This window comes from Embiotoca jacksoni, unplaced genomic scaffold (assembly GCF_022577435.1).
Source record: "Embiotoca jacksoni isolate LCO1_2020_lvr unplaced genomic scaffold, fEmbJac1.0.p SCAF_44, whole genome shotgun sequence".
Taxonomy (NCBI): domain Eukaryota; kingdom Metazoa; phylum Chordata; class Actinopteri; family Embiotocidae; genus Embiotoca; species Embiotoca jacksoni.
Window position 1 is genome coordinate 1,065,762 of NW_027185397.1, and position 16,739 is coordinate 1,082,500.

At 59.3% G+C, this 16,739-nt stretch overlaps 1 protein-coding gene across 2 annotated transcripts in view; it reads right to left on the bottom strand.

Moving 5' to 3' along the window:
* Window positions 1–16,739, bottom strand: part of fras1 (Fraser extracellular matrix complex subunit 1) — a 270,187-nt gene that overhangs the window by 23,332 nt on the left and 230,116 nt on the right. For both annotated transcript variants that reach the window (XM_069169324.1, XM_069169323.1), the window contains 2 exons: window positions 14,425–14,565; window positions 14,116–14,343 (listed from right to left, as the gene is read on the bottom strand). In XM_069169324.1, coding sequence (XP_069025425.1) covers window positions 14,116–14,343; window positions 14,425–14,565 — 369 coding nt within the window. The remainder of the gene's footprint in view (window positions 1–14,115; window positions 14,344–14,424; window positions 14,566–16,739) is intronic.

The following is a 16,739-nucleotide window of genomic DNA, read 5'->3' on the forward strand; positions in this document are numbered from 1 at the left end:
GGATGGGGAGAGGGACGGTGAGAGGGATGGGGAGAGGGACGATGAGAGGGATGGGGAGAGGGACAGTGAGAGGGATGGGGAGAGGGACGGTGAGAGGGATGGGGAGAGGGAAGGTGAGAGGGACAGTGAGAGGGATGGGGAGAGGGACAGTGAGAGGGATGGGGAGAGGGACGGTGAGAGGGATGGGGAGAGGGACGATGAGAGGGATGGGGAGAGGGACGGTGAGAGGGATGGGGAGAGGGACGGTGAGAGGGATGGGGAGAGGGACGGTGAGAGGGATGGGGAGAGGGACGGTGAGAGGGATGGGGAGAGGGACGGTGAGAGGGACGTGGTGGAGGACGGGGAGAGGGATGGTGAGAGGGACGTGGTGGAGGACGGTGAGAGGAATGGGGAGAGGGACAGTGAGAGGGATGGGGAGAGGGACGGTGAGAGGGATGGGGAGAGGGACAGTGAGAGGGATGGGGAGAGGGACGGTGAGAGGGATGGGGAGAGGGACGGTGAGAGGGATGGGGAGAGGGACGGTGAGAGGGATGGGGAGAGGGACGGTGAGAGGGACGTGGTGGAGGACGGGGAGACGGACGGTGAGAGGGACAGTGAGAGGGAAGGCGAGAGGGACAGTGAGAGGGATGGGGAGAGGGACAGTGAGAGGGATGGGGAGAGGGACGGTGAGAGGGATGGGGAGAGGGACGGTGAGAGGGATGGGGAGAGGGACGGTGAGAGGGACGTGGTGGAGGACGGGGAGACGGACGGTGAGAGGGACAGTGAGAGGGAAGGCGAGAGGGACAGTGAGAGGGATGGGGAGAGGGACGGTGAGAGGGATGGGGAGAGGGACGGTGAGAGGGACGTGGTGGAGGACGGGGAGACGGACGGTGAGAGGGACAGTGAGAGGGAAGGCGAGAGGGACAGTGAGAGGGATGGGGAGAGGGACAGTGAGAGGGATGGGGAGAGGGACGGTGAGAGGGATGGGGAGAGGGACAGTGAGAGGGATGGGGAGAGGGACGGTGAGAGGGATGGGGAGAGGGACGGTGAGAGGGATGGGGAGAGGGACGGTGAGAGGGACAGTGAGAGGGAAGGCGAGAGGGACAGTGAGAGGGATGGGGAGAGGGACAGTGAGAGGGATGGGGAGAGGGACGGTGAGAGGGACGTGGTGGAGGACGGTGAGAGGAATGGTGAGAGGGACAGGGAGAGGGATGGGGAGAGGGACAGTGAGAGGGATGGGGAGAGGGACGGTGAGAGGGAAGGTGAGAGGGACAGTGAGAGGGAAGGTGAGAGGGACAGTGAGAGGGATGGGGAGAGGGACAGTGAGAGGGATGAGGAGAGGGACGGTGAGAGGGAAGGTGAGAGGGACAGTGAGAGGGAAGGTGAGAGGGACAGTGAGAGGGATGGGGAGAGGGACAGTGAGAGGGATGAGGAGAGGGACGGTGAAAGGGATGGGGAGAGGGACGGTGAGAGGGATGGGGAAAGGGACGGTGAGAGGGATGGGGAGAGGGACAGTGAGAGGGATGGGGAGAGGGACGGTGAGAGGGATGGGGAGAGGGACAGTGAGAGGTATGGGGAGAGGGACGGTGAGAGGGATGGGGAGAGGGACGGTGAGAGGGATGGGGAGAGGGACAGTGAGAGGGATGGGGAGAGGGACGGTGAGAGGGATGGGGAGAGGGACAGTGAGAGGGATGGGGAGAGGGACGGTGAGAGGGACGTGGTGGAGGACGGGGAGACAGACGATGAGAGGGATGGGAAGAGGGACGGTTAGAGAGGACGTGGTGGAGGACAGGGAGACAGACGGTGAGAGGGATGGGAAGAGGGACGGTTAGAGAGGACGTGGTGGAGGACAGGGAGACGGACGGTGAGAGGGACAGTGAGAGGGAAGGCGAGAGGGACAGTGAGAGGGATGGGGAGAGGGACGGTGAGAGGGATGGGGAGAGGGACGGTGAGAGGGACGTGGTGGAGGACGGGGAGACGGACGGTGAGAGGGACGGTGAGAGGGAAGGTGAGAGGGACAGTGAGAGGGATGGGGAGAGGGACAGTGAGAGGGATGGGGAGAGGGACGGTGAGAGGGATGGGGAGAGGGACAGTGAGAGGGATGGGGAGAGGGACGGTGAGAGGGATGGGGAGAGGGACAGTGAGAGGGGTGGGGAGAGGGACGGTGAGAGGGACGTGGTGGAGGACGGGGAGACAGACGATGAGAGGGATGGGAAGAGGGACGGTTAGAGAGGACGTGGTGGAGGACAGGGAGACAGACGGTGAGAGGGATGGGAAGAGGGACGGTTAGAGAGGACGTGGTGGAGGACAGGGAGACGGACGGTGAGAGGGACAGTGAGAGGGAAGGCGAGAGGGACAGTGAGAGGGATGGGGAGAGGGACGGTGAGAGGGACGTGGTGGAGGACGGGGAGACGGACGGTGAGAGGGACGGTGAGAGGGACAGTGAGAGGGATGGGGAGAAGGACGGTGAGAGGGACGTGGTGGAGGACGGTGAGAGGAATGGTGAGAGGGACAGGGAGAGGGAAGGTGAGAGGGACAGTGAGAGGGATGGGGAGAGGGACGGTGAGAGGGACGTGGTGGAGGACGGGGAGACGGACGGTGAGAGGGACGGTGAGAGGGATGGGGAGAGGGACAGTGAGAGGGATGGGGAGAGGGACGGTGAGAGGGATGGGGAGAGGGACAGTGAGAGGGATGGGGAGAGGGACGGTGAGAGGGACGTGGTGGAGGACGGGGAGACAGACGGTGAGAGGGATGGGAAGAGGGACGGTTAGAGAGGACGTGGTGGAGGACAGGGCGACAGACGGTGAGAGGGATGGGAAGAGGGACGGTTAGAGAGGACGTGGTGGAGGACAGGGAGACGGACGGTGAGAGGGACAGTGAGAGGGAAGGCGAGAGGGACAGTGAGAGGGATGGGGAGAGGGACGTGGTGGAGGACGGGGAGACGGACGGTGAGAGGGACGGTGAGAGGGACAGTGAGAGGGATGGGGAGAGGGACGGTGAGAGGGACGTGGTGGAGGACGGTGAGAGGAATGGTGAGAGGGACAGGGAGAGGGAAGGTGAGAGGGACAGTGAGAGGGATGGGGAGAGGGACGGTGAGAGGGACGTGGTGGAGGACGGGGAGACAGACGGTGAGAGGGATGGGAAGAGGGACGGTTAGAGAGGACGTGGTGGAGGACAGGGAGACAGACGGTGAGAGGGATGGGAAGAGGGACGGTTAGAGAGGACGTGGTGGAGGACAGGGAGACAGATGGTGAGAGGGACAGTGAGAGGGAAGGCGAGAGGGACAGTGAGAGGGATGGGGAGAGGGACGGTGAGAGGGAAGGTGAGAGGGACAGTGAGAGGGAAGGTGAGAGGGACAGTGAGAGGGATGGGGAGAGGGACAGTGAGAGGGATGAGGAGAGGGACGGTGAGAGGGATGGGGAGAGGGACGGTGAGAGGGATGGGGAGAGGGACGGTGAGAGGGATGGGGAGAGGGACAGTGAGAGGGATGGGGAGAGGGACGGTGAGAGGGATGGGGAGAGGGACAGTGAGAGGGATGGGGAGAGGGACGGTGAGAGGGATGGGGAGAGGGACGGTGAGAGGGATGGGGAGAGGGACAGTGAGAGGGATGGGGAGAGGGACGGTGAGAGGGATGGGGAGAGGGACAGTGAGAGGGATGGGGAGAGGGACGGTGAGAGGGACGTGGTGGAGGACGGGGAGACAGACGATGAGAGGGATGGGAAGAGGGACGGTTAGAGAGGACGTGGTGGAGGACAGGGAGACAGACGGTGAGAGGGATGGGAAGAGGGACGGTTAGAGAGGACGTGGTGGAGGACAGGGAGACGGACGGTGAGAGGGACAGTGAGAGGGAAGGCGAGAGGGACAGTGAGAGGGATGGGGAGAGGGACGGTGAGAGGGATGGGGAGAGGGACGGTGAGAGGGACGTGGTGGAGGACGGGGAGACGGACGGTGAGAGGGACGGTGAGAGGGAAGGTGAGAGGGACAGTGAGAGGGATGGGGAGAGGGACAGTGAGAGGGATGGGGAGAGGGACGGTGAGAGGGATGGGGAGAGGGACAGTGAGAGGGATGGGGAGAGGGACGGTGAGAGGGACGTGGTGGAGGACGGGGAGACAGACGATGAGAGGGATGGGAAGAGGGACGGTTAGAGAGGACGTGGTGGAGGACAGGGAGACAGACGGTGAGAGGGATGGGAAGAGGGACGGTTAGAGAGGACGTGGTGGAGGACAGGGAGACGGACGGTGAGAGGGACAGTGAGAGGGAAGGCGAGAGGGACAGTGAGAGGGATGGGGAGAGGGACGGTGAGAGGGACGTGGTGGAGGACGGGGAGACGGACGGTGAGAGGGACGGTGAGAGGGACAGTGAGAGGGATGGGGAGAAGGACGGTGAGAGGGACGTGGTGGAGGACGGTGAGAGGAATGATGAGAGGGACAGGGAGAGGGAAGGTGAGAGGGACAGTGAGAGGGATGGGGAGAGGGACGGTGAGAGGGACGTGGTGGAGGACGGGGAGACGGACGGTGAGAGGGACGGTGAGAGGGATGGGGAGAGGGACAGTGAGAGGGATGGGGAGAGGGACGGTGAGAGGGACGTGGTGGAGGACGGGGAGACAGACGGTGAGAGGGATGGGAAGAGGGACGGTTAGAGAGGACGTGGTGGAGGACAGGGAGACAGACGGTGAGAGGGATGGGAAGAGGGACGGTTAGAGAGGACGTGGTGGAGGACAGGGAGACGGACGGTGAGAGGGACAGTGAGAGGGAAGGCGAGAGGGACAGTGAGAGGGATGGGGAGAGGGACGGTGAGAGGGACGTGGTGGAGGACGGGGAGACGGACGGTGAGAGGGACGGTGAGAGGGACAGTGAGAGGGATGGGGAGAGGGACGGTGAGAGGGACGTGGTGGAGGACGGTGAGAGGAATGGTGAGAGGGACAGGGAGAGGGAAGGTGAGAGGGACAGTGAGAGGGATGGGGAGAGGGACGGTGAGAGGGACGTGGTGGAGGACGGGGAGACAGACGGTGAGAGGGATGGGAAGAGGGACGGTTAGAGAGGACGTGGTGGAGGACAGGGAGACAGACGGTGAGAGGGATGGGAAGAGGGACGGTTAGAGAGGACGTGGTGGAGGACAGGGAGACAGACGGTGAGAGGGACAGTGAGAGGGAAGGCGAGAGGGACAGTGAGAGGGATGGGGAGAGGGACGGTGAGAGGGACGTGGTGGAGGACGGGGAGACGGACGGTGAGAGGGACGGTGAGAGGGACAGTGAGAGGGATGGGGAGAGGGACGGTGAGAGGGACGTGGTGGAGGACGGTGAGAGGAATGGTGAGAGGGACAGGGAGAGGGAAGGTGAGAGGGACAGTGAGAGGGATGGGGAGAGGGACGGTGAGAGGAATGGTGAGAGGGACGGGGAGAGGGACGGGGAGAGGGACGGTGAGAGGGATGAGGAGAGGGATGGGGAGAGGGACGGTGAGAGGGAAGGCGAGAGGGACAGTGAGAGGGATGGGGAGAGGGACAGTGAGAGGGATGAGGAGAGGGACGGTGAGAGGGATGGGGAGAGGGACAGTGAGAGGGATGGGGAGAGGGACAGTGAGAGGGATGGGGAGAGGGACGGTGAGAGGGAAGGTGAGAGGGACAGTGAGAGGGAAGGTGAGAGGGACAGTGAGAGGGATGGGGAGAGGGACAGTGAGAGGGATGAGGAGAGGGACGGTGAGAGGGAAGGTGAGAGGGACAGTGAGAGGGAAGGTGAGAGGGACAGTGAGAGGGATGGGGAGAGGGACAGTGAGAGGGATGAGGAGAGGGACGGTGAGAGGGATGGGGAGAGGGACGGTGAGAGGGATGGGGAAAGGGACGGTGAGAGGGATGGGGAGAGGGACAGTGAGAGGGATGGGGAGAGGGACGGTGAGAGGGATGGGGAGAGGGACAGTGAGAGGTATGGGGAGAGGAACGGTGAGAGGGATGGGGAGAGGGACGGTGAGAGGGATGGGGAGAGGGACAGTGAGAGGGATGGGGAGAGGGACGGTGAGAGGGACGTGGTGGAGGACGGGGAGACAGACGATGAGAGGGATGGGAAGAGGGACAGTTAGAGAGGACGTGGTGGAGGACAGGGAGACAGACGGTGAGAGGGATGGGAAGAGGGACGGTTAGAGAGGACGTGGTGGAGGACAGGGAGACGGACGGTGAGAGGGACAGTGAGAGGGAAGGCGAGAGGGACAGTGAGAGGGATGGGGAGAGGGACGGTGAGAGGGATGGGGAGAGGGACGGTGAGAGGGACGTGGTGGAGGACGGGGAGACGGACGGTGAGAGGGACGGTGAGAGGGAAGGTGAGAGGGACAGTGAGAGGGATGGGGAGAGGGACAGTGAGAGGGATGGGGAGAGGGACGGTGAGAGGGATGGGGAGAGGGACAGTGAGAGGGATGGGGAGAGGGACGGTGAGAGGGATGGGGAGAGGGACAGTGAGAGGGAAGGCGAGAGGGACAGTGAGAGGGATGGGGAGAGGGACGGTGAGAGGGACGTGGTGGAGGACGGGGAGACGGACGGTGAGAGGGACGGTGAGAGGGACAGTGAGAGGGATGGGGAGAAGGACGGTGAGAGGGACGTGGTGGAGGACGGTGAGAGGAATGGTGAGAGGGACAGGGAGAGGGAAGGTGAGAGGGACAGTGAGAGGGATGGGGAGAGGGACGGTGAGAGGGACGTGGTGGAGGACGGGGAGACGGACGGTGAGAGGGACAGTGAGAGGGAAGGCGAGAGGGACAGTGAGAGGGATGGGGAGAGGGACGGTGAGAGGGACGGTGAGAGGGACAGTGAGAGGGATGGGGAGAAGGACGGTGAGAGGGACGTGGTGGAGGACGGTGAGAGGAATGGTGAGAGGGACAGGGAGAGGGAAGGTGAGAGGGACAGTGAGAGGGATGGGGAGAGGGACGGTGAGAGGGACGTGGTGGAGGACGGGGAGACGGACGGTGAGAGGGACGGTGAGAGGGATGGGGAGAGGGACAGTGAGAGGGATGGGGAGAGGGACGGTGAGAGGGATTGGGAGAGGGACAGTGAGAGGGATGGGGAGAGGGACGGTGAGAGGGACGTGGTGGAGGACGGGGAGACAGACGGTGAGAGGGATGGGAAGAGGGACGGTTAGAGAGGACGTGGTGGAGGACAGGGAGACAGACGGTGAGAGGGATGGGAAGAGGGACGGTTAGAGAGGACGTGGTGGAGGACAGGGAGACGGACGGTGAGAGGGACAGTGAGAGGGAAGGCGAGAGGGACAGTGAGAGGGATGGGGAGAGGGACGGTGAGAGGGACGTGGTGGAGGACGGGGAGACGGACGGTGAGAGGGACGGTGAGAGGGACAGTGAGAGGGATGGGGAGAGGGACGGTGAGAGGGACGTGGTGGAGGACGGTGAGAGGAATGGTGAGAGGGACAGGGAGAGGGAAGGTGAGAGGGACAGTGAGAGGGATGGGGAGAGGGACGGTGAGAGGGACGTGGTGGAGGACGGGGAGACAGACGGTGAGAGGGATGGGAAGAGGGACGGTTAGAGAGGACGTGGTGGAGGACAGGGAGACAGACGGTGAGAGGGATGGGAAGAGGGACGGTTAGAGAGGACGTGGTGGAGGACAGGGAGACAGACGGTGAGAGGGACAGTGAGAGGGAAGGCGAGAGGGACAGTGAGAGGGATGGGGAGAGGGACGGTGAGAGGGACGTGGTGGAGGACGGGGAGACGGACGGTGAGAGGGACGGTGAGAGGGACAGTGAGAGGGATGGGGAGAAGGACGGTGAGAGGGACGTGGTGGAGGACGGTGAGAGGAATGGTGAGAGGGACAGGGAGAGGGAAGGTGAGAGGGACAGTGAGAGGGATGGGGAGAGGGACGGTGAGAGGGACGTGGTGGAGGACGGGGAGACGGACGGTGAGAGGGACGGTGAGAGGGATGGGGAGAGGGACAGTGAGAGGGATGGGGAGAGGGACGGTGAGAGGGATGGGGAGAGGGACAGTGAGAGGGATGGGGAGAGGGACGGTGAGAGGGACGTGGTGGAGGACGGGGAGACAGACGGTGAGAGGGATGGGAAGAGGGACGGTTAGAGAGGACGTGGTGGAGGACAGGGAGACAGACGGTGAGAGGGATGGGAAGAGGGACGGTTAGAGAGGACGTGGTGGAGGACAGGGAGACGGACGGTGAGAGGGACAGTGAGAGGGAAGGCGAGAGGGACAGTGAGAGGGATGGGGAGAGGGACGGTGAGAGGGACGTGGTGGAGGACGGGGAGACGGACGGTGAGAGGGACGGTGAGAGGGACAGTGAGAGGGATGGGGAGAGGGACGGTGAGAGGGACGTGGTGGAGGACGGTGAGAGGAATGGTGAGAGGGACAGGGAGAGGGAAGGTGAGAGGGACAGTGAGAGGGATGGGGAGAGGGACGGTGAGAGGGACGTGGTGGAGGACGGGGAGACAGACGGTGAGAGGGATGGGAAGAGGGACGGTTAGAGAGGACGTGGTGGAGGACAGGGAGACAGACGGTGAGAGGGATGGGAAGAGGGACGGTTAGAGAGGACGTGGTGGAGGACAGGGAGACAGACGGTGAGAGGGACAGTGAGAGGGAAGGCGAGAGGGACAGTGAGAGGGATGGGGAGAGGGACGGTGAGAGGGAAGGTGAGAGGGACAGTGAGAGGGAAGGTGAGAGGGACAGTGAGAGGGATGGGGAGAGGGACAGTGAGAGGGATGAGGAGAGGGACGGTGAGAGGGATGGGGAGAGGGACGGTGAGAGGGATGGGGAGAGGGACGGTGAGAGGGATGGGGAGAGGGACGGTGAGAGGGATGGGGAGAGGGACGGTGAGAGGGATGGGGAGAGGGACGGTGAGAGGGATGGGGAGAGGGACGGTGAGAGGGATGGGGAGAGGGACAGTGAGAGGGATGGGGAGAGGGACGGTGAGAGGGATGGGGAGAGGGACAGTGAGAGGGATGGGGAGAGGGACGGTGAGAGGGACGTGGTGGAGGACGGGGAGACAGACGATGAGAGGGATGGGAAGAGGGACGGTTAGAGAGGACGTGGTGGAGGACAGGGAGACAGACGGTGAGAGGGATGGGAAGAGGGACGGTTAGAGAGGACGTGGTGGAGGACAGGGAGACGGACGGTGAGAGGGACAGTGAGAGGGAAGGCGAGAGGGACAGTGAGAGGGATGGGGAGAGGGACGGTGAGAGGGATGGGGAGAGGGACGGTGAGAGGGACGTGGTGGAGGACGGGGAGACGGACGGTGAGAGGGACGGTGAGAGGGAAGGTGAGAGGGACAGTGACAGGGATGGGGAGAGGGACAGTGAGAGGGATGGGGAGAGGGACGGTGAGAGGGATGGGGAGAGGGACAGTGAGAGGGATGGGGAGAGGGGACGGTGAGAGGGATGGGGAGAGGGACAGTGAGAGGGGTGGGGAGAGGGACGGTGAGAGGGACGTGGTGGAGGACGGGGAGACAGACGATGAGAGGGATGGGAAGAGGGACGGTTAGAGAGGACGTGGTGGAGGACAGGGAGACAGACGGTGAGAGGGATGGGAAGAGGGACGGTTAGAGAGGACGTGGTGGAGGACAGGGAGACGGACGGTGAGAGGGACAGTGAGAGGGAAGGCGAGAGGGACAGTGAGAGGGATGGGGAGAGGGACGGTGAGAGGGACGTGGTGGAGGACGGGGAGACGGACGGTGAGAGGGACGGTGAGAGGGACAGTGAGAGGGATGGGGAGAAGGACGGTGAGAGGGACGTGGTGGAGGACGGTGAGAGGAATGGTGAGAGGGACAGGGAGAGGGAAGGTGAGAGGGACAGTGAGAGGGATGGGGAGAGGGACGGTGAGAGGGACGTGGTGGAGGACGGGGAGACGGACGGTGAGAGGGACGGTGAGAGGGATGGGGAGAGGGACAGTGAGAGGGATGGGGAGAGGGACGGTGAGAGGGATGGGGAGAGGGACAGTGAGAGGGATGGGGAGAGGGACGGTGAGAGGGACGTGGTGGAGGATGGGGAGACAGACGGTGAGAGGGATGGGAAGAGGGACGGTTAGAGAGGACGTGGTGGAGGACAAGGAGACAGACGGTGAGAGGGATGGGAAGAGGGACGGTTAGAGAGGACGTGGTGGAGGACAGGGAGACGGACGGTGAGAGGGACAGTGAGAGGGAAGGCGAGAGGGACAGTGAGAGGGATGGGGAGAGGGACGGTGAGAGGGACGTGGTGGAGGACGGGGAGACGGACGGTGAGAGGGACGGTGAGAGGGACAGTGAGAGGGATGGGTAGAGGGACGGTGAGAGGGACGTGGTGGAGGACGGTGAGAGGAATGGTGAGAGGGACAGGGAGAGGGAAGGTGAGAGGGACAGTGAGAGGGATGGGGAGAGGGACGGTGAGAGGGACGTGGTGGAGGACGGGGAGACAGACGGTGAGAGGGATGGGAAGAGGGACGGTTAGAGAGGACGTGGTGGAGGACAGGGAGACAGACGGTGAGAGGGATGGGAAGAGGGACGGTTAGAGAGGACGTGGTGGAGGACAGGGAGACAGACGGTGAGAGGGACAGTGAGAGGGAAGGCGAGAGGGACAGTGAGAGGGATGGGGAGAGGGACGGTGAGAGGGACGTGGTGGAGGACGGGGAGACGGACGGTGAGAGGGACGGTGAGAGGGACAGTGAGAGGGATGGGGAGAGGGACGGTGAGAGGGACGTGGTGGAGGACGGTGAGAGGAATGGTGAGAGGGACAGGGAGAGGGAAGGTGAGAGGGACAGTGAGAGGGATGGGGAGAGGGACGGTGAGAGGGACGTGGTGGAGGATGGGGAGAGGGACGGTGAGAGGAATGGTGAGAGGGACGGGGAGAGGGACGGGAAGAGGGACGGTGAGAGGGATGAGGAGAGGGATGGGGAGAGGGACAGTGAGAGGGATGGGAAGAGGGACAGTTAGAGAGGACATGGTGGAGGACGGGGAGACGGATGGTGAGAGGGACGGGGAGAGGGACAGTGAGAGGGAAGGTGAGAGGGACAGTGAGAGGGATGGGGAGAGGGACGGTGAGAGGAATGGTGAGAGGGACGGGGAGAGGGACGGGGAGAGGGACGGTGAGAGGGATGAGGAGAGGGATGGGGAGAGGGACAGTGAGAGGGACGTAGTGGAGGACGGGGAGAGGGACGGTGAGAGGGATGGGGAGAGGGACGGTGAGAGGGACGTAGTGGAGGACGGGGAGAGGGATGGGGAGAGGGACGGTGAGAGGGACGTAGTGGAGGACGGGGAGAGGGACGGTGAGAGGGATGGGGAGAGGGATGGGGAGAGGGACGGGGAGGGACGGACCGATCAACAGGACCAGGACGTTAAAGGATGCAAATTTACGTCCGCTCGACGCGAGTTGAACATATTTAACTTGCGCTCGCTCACTCACTCACTCACTCACTCACTCACTCACTCACTCCCTCACTCCCTCACTCCCTCCCTCACTCACTCACTCCCTCCCTCACTCACTCACTCACTCACTCCCTCACTCCCCTCACTCACTCACTCCCTCACTCCCTCACTCCCTCCCTCCCTCACTCCCTCCCTCACTCACTCCCTCCCTCACTCACTCACTCACTCCCTCACTCCCTCACTCCCTCCCTCACTCACTCCCTCCCTCACTCACTCCCTCACTCACTCCCTCCCTCACTCACTCCCTCCCTCACTCACTCACTCACTCCCCTCACCCCTCACTCCCTCCCTCCCTCCCTCACTCCCTCACTCCCTCACTCCCTCACTCCCTCCCTCACTCCCTCCCTCACTCACTCCCTCCCTCACTCACTCACTCACTCACTCCCTCACTCCCTCACTCCCTCCCTCACTCACTCCTCCCTCACTCACTCCCTCCCTCACTCACTCACTCCCACACTCCCTCACTCCCTCCCTCACTCACTCACTCCCTCACTCCCTCACTCCCTCCCTCCCTCACTCCCTCCCTCACTCACTCCCTCCTCACTCACTCACTCACCTCCCTCCCCTCACCTCACTCCCTCCTCACTCACTCCCTCCCTCACTCCCTCACTCACTCCCTCACTCCCTCACTCCCTCCCTCACTCACTCACTCCCTCACTCCCTCACTCCCTCACTCCCTCCTCACTCACTCCTCCCTCACTCACTCACTCACTCACTCACTCACTCACTCCCTCACTCCCTCACTCCCTCCCTCACTCACTCACTCCCTCACTCCCTCACTCCCTCCCTCCCTCACTCACTCACTCACTCACTCCACTCCCTCCCTCACTCCCTCCCTCACTCACTCCCTCCCTCGCTCACTTCCCTCCCTCCCTCCCTCACTCACTCACTCACTCACTCACTCACTCACTCACCTCCCTCACTCCCTCACTCCTCCCTCACTCACTCCCTCCCTCACTCACTCCCTCCCTCACTCCCCTCACTCCCTCACTCCCTCCCTCCCTCCCTCCTCCCTCCCTCCCTCACTCACTCACTCCCTCACTCCCTCACTCCCTCCCTCCCTCACTCCCTCCCTCACTCACTCCCTCACTCACTCACTCACACCTCACTCACTCACTCCCTCACTCCCTCACTCCCTCCCTCACTCACTCACTCCCTCACTCCCTCACTCCCTCCCTCCCTCCCTCACTCACTCACTCACTCCCTCCCTCACTCCCTCCCTCACTCACTCCCTCCCTCCCTCGCTCACTCCCTCCCTCCCTCACTCACTCCCTCCCTCACTCACTCACTCCCTCACTCCCTCACTCCCTCCCTCACTCACTCACTCCCTCACTCCCTCACTCCCTCCCTCCCTCACTCCCTCCCTCACTCACTCCCTCCCTCACTCACTCACTCACTCCCTCCCTCACTCACTCCCTCCCTCACTCACTCCCTCCCTCACTCACTCACTCCCTCCCTCACTCCCTCACTCCCTCCCTCACTCCCTCACTCCCTCACTCCCTCACTCCCTCACTCCCTCCCTCACTCACTCCCTCCCTCACTCACTCACTCACTCACTCACTCCCTCACTCCCTCACTCCCTCCCTCACTCACTCACTCCCTCACTCCCTCACTCCCTCCCTCCCTCACTCACTCACTCACTCACTCACTCCCTCCCTCACTCCCTCCCTCACTCACTCCCTCCCTCGCTCACTCCCTCCCTCCCTCCCTCACTCCCTCACTCACTCACTCACTCCCTCACTCACTCACTCCCTCACTCACTCACTCCCTCACTCCCTCACTCACTCCCTCACTCACTCACTCCCTCCCTCACTCACTCACTCACTCACTCACTCCCTCACTCACTCACTCACTCCCTCACTCCCTCACTCCCTCCCTCCCTCACTCACTCACTCACTCACTCCCTCCCTCACTCCCTCCCTCACTCACTCCCTCCCTCGCTCACTCCCTCCCTCCCTCACTCACTCACTCACTCACTCACTCCCTCACTCCCTCACTCACTCCCTCACTCACTCACTCCCTCCCTCACTCACTCACTCACTCACTCCCTCCCTCACTCCCTCCCTCACTCACTCCCTCCCTCGCTCACTCCCTCCCTCCCTCACTCACTCACTCACTCACTCCCCTCACTCACTCACTCACTCACTCCCTCACTCACTCACTCCGCTGACAGACGGATGTTTTCATGTTCAGATGAACAAACCGTTTGGTGGATGTTACACGTATTTAATCACATTTACATTAATAATTAAAACTATTTTTTTATACTTGTATGAATCTTGCCGGTAAAGTGGATGTAAATCACGAAGCCATAATATTTAAAAGGCAACTCAGGTTAACTACAAATGAATCTCAATGAAAACAGACATGAAGAGGGAACAGAAGTCTTTTCATCCTCATCAGGTTCATGAATCTACCAGGAGGACACCGAGTCCGTTATGACAGCTGAGGTCATTGATTTCATTGTTAGAGAGGGAGAGGGACCCTCAAAGCTCCCGATGCACTTTATTTATCTATTTATTTATTAAACTAAAACATCAGTGATGCCTTCTCTTCTCAAAATGTTCTTACTTTCCAGAAGAAGTCCAAACTTTTTAAAAGTTTCACTCTGCAGGTCTGAAACCTCACAAAGACAGAAGTACGAGGACACCAAAAAAACGCTGACTCACCCCTCTGGTCAGAAAAAGGTCACACACACACACACACACACACACACACACACACACACACACACACACACACACACACACACACCTCTTTGCCAGCGTCCTCCACCATGAAGAGCAGGTTGGTGCCGTCGGCCACGCTGAAGGTGAAGCGGTCCTTCAGTGAGTTGGATCCGTCGTGGTTGTAGCTGATGCGGTTCTGGTAGATGTCGTCCATGGAGAAGCTGCCGGTCTGTCGGTAGTGTTGGCCGTTGCCGGTGCGCTCGATGGTGCCGTGGCGAGGAGCCTGGACGACGGTGAAGATGATGGACTCCGCCTGCAGGGAGAGAATGAAGGTAACGGTGAGGAAAACTAAAGGTTGGTCTTTGAGCTGGAGGATCAGTCATCACTGCTCTACCTCCGTGTCGGCATCGGTGGCCTTCAGCTCAAACTCGGTGATGGTCTTCCTCACCCCCTCCTGGACCCTCATCCCCGGGACCTGCAGGAGAGGCAGCGAGTCGTCCACCGGCTTGATGGTGATGTAGAAAGTCTGAGCAACCTGAGGACGACGCACACAGGATGATATTCAGGCTTTAAAAAATACATACATGTAGATGTGTAACTCTTCCTCCAACAGTCTTCACGTGTACCGTTTTTTGTTAATTACTTTTCTCCATTATTTTGCTGTAATCACTAAAAAATAACTAATAAAAGACAAATATTTAACAGTTGACAAATAGTCAACTGAACATCTGGAACAAATCATCATGACATCACATCCTGCTCATCACTAGAAATATCACTCCACCTCCTCAATGGGAAAATAGAATTAGAATAGAATATTATATAACATGTAATATAATGTAGTTTTTACTTGTTATAGGTCTATTAAATGACCCATTTGGTGAAGTCGGGTCTCTTTTGGTTGTTCATCAGATATCTTTGTTCAACAGATATCTTTGTTCATCAGATATCTTTGTCCGTCAGATATCTTTGTCCATCAGATATCTTTGTCCGTCAGATATCTTCGTTCGTCAGATATCTTTGTTCCTCAGATATCTTTGTTCCAACCAGACTGAGCCAGCTGAGCAGTTTAGTGTTTCTACGTTCTGTATTTATTCAGTTGGAGACGAGACTATTCAGTCACCTAAAGTCACTACTTCAGGCTAAAGGACAAAGTACAAAACACTTTTATGAATATTCTCGTTCAAAACATCAATTCTCAACAAAGGCTTGACGTTTTTCTCTTTTCATGTTCATATAAGCCAATGAAAGATACCTTCCTGCCGTTCATCTAATGTTTGCACAGAAGTCTCTTATGTATCCTAAAGTTGATCTGATGCTAATATCAGCTTTTATCAGTCGGAGTTGTTCAAGAAGAGCCAGGATCTTCTCAAATTAAAAACTTCTTTGAACAAAGTTTCTTCTTTTTGTGACAGCAGGTAAGAACTGCAAGAGGTATTTTTTTGTGTTCATGTGGGCACCTGTTTATTGTTTTAGACATCATCCTTTTTATTCCAAGTATTATTCTTCCTTGTTAAAACCTTCCTTGTTACAATACAGCGACGGTTGAGTCAGAGATTGTCCTGTGAGATCTGGATCCTGAGCTCATTACTTTCTAACTCCGAGCCGTTGGTTTGGAGTCTTTCCAGGGCCGTGATGTATGCTTATGTAATGATGGTAAATTAAAAAGGACGAATAAGATACAACAAACTGCATACGTTTCAGTCAAGTGAAGAACTTTCTATAATGTGTTCCCGGGTGTGAATTCACTCACTGGAACGGATGTGAAATGGAAATGTGAACCCAAAAAGCCCAAACTGCAGTTAGAACAGAAACTGTGTGCTGGTATGTCCTCGGGCACCTCGCCACACACTCGCCACATATTCTGCTCTGGTGTCGTTTAAAATGCAAAAAGAGAGAGAAACAAAATCCTTAACTTTAATGCAAAACACTTGATAATAAATATAGAGTACTTTTTTTTCAGCAGGAGTGTGAACGGACCTCCCGACCACAGAGAGAGCTCACAAGTAGAAAGCAGCAGACCCGTTCACAGACACTAACCGAGCCTCCACACAGCACTCATCCAGGCGTGAAGGACAAATGACCTTTTTCACATGTTTACTCAGTCCTCCAGGTCTTCATTAGTTTGGATTGGCAAGGCAGATTTATGCAGAAAGGGGGGTGGGGGGTGAGAGAGAGAGAGAGAGGGAGAGAGAGAGAGAGAGAGAGAGAGAGAGAGAAAAGGAGTGGGGGGAGGTGAGGGGGGGGGTGAGGGGGGGAGTGCCACTTTCCCCACAATCTGAAAGCGCTGAAGTTTGTTCTGTATATTTAGATTTCATTAAATACTTTATACTGAGAAGGATTTACTGGGCTGCAGGTCAGTAACTTTCTATTGACCATTTTTTTCTCTTATGTAAATTTCAGCCAATGACAGAAGTCTGAGGAGAATATCAACCGGCTTTATTTAATTCATTATGAGGACTGAGTGACGTGAATATTTCCACCACCGTGTTTCACTGTGGTTTCATTCTCCCTCCGGTTCGTCTCCTTACATTCACCCTTCTGTTACCGACACCAATAAACAACTTGGATTCATCAGTAATGAGAACGTTTTCCAGTCCTGCCCGGTGAAGTGCTGCTGTGTCTGAGACCATCTTCAGATGCGTTTCCTCTCCGTAGAAGTCATTTCTTTTGAAAGTACTTCCACTGATTTGTGAAACTCTGCGGTCC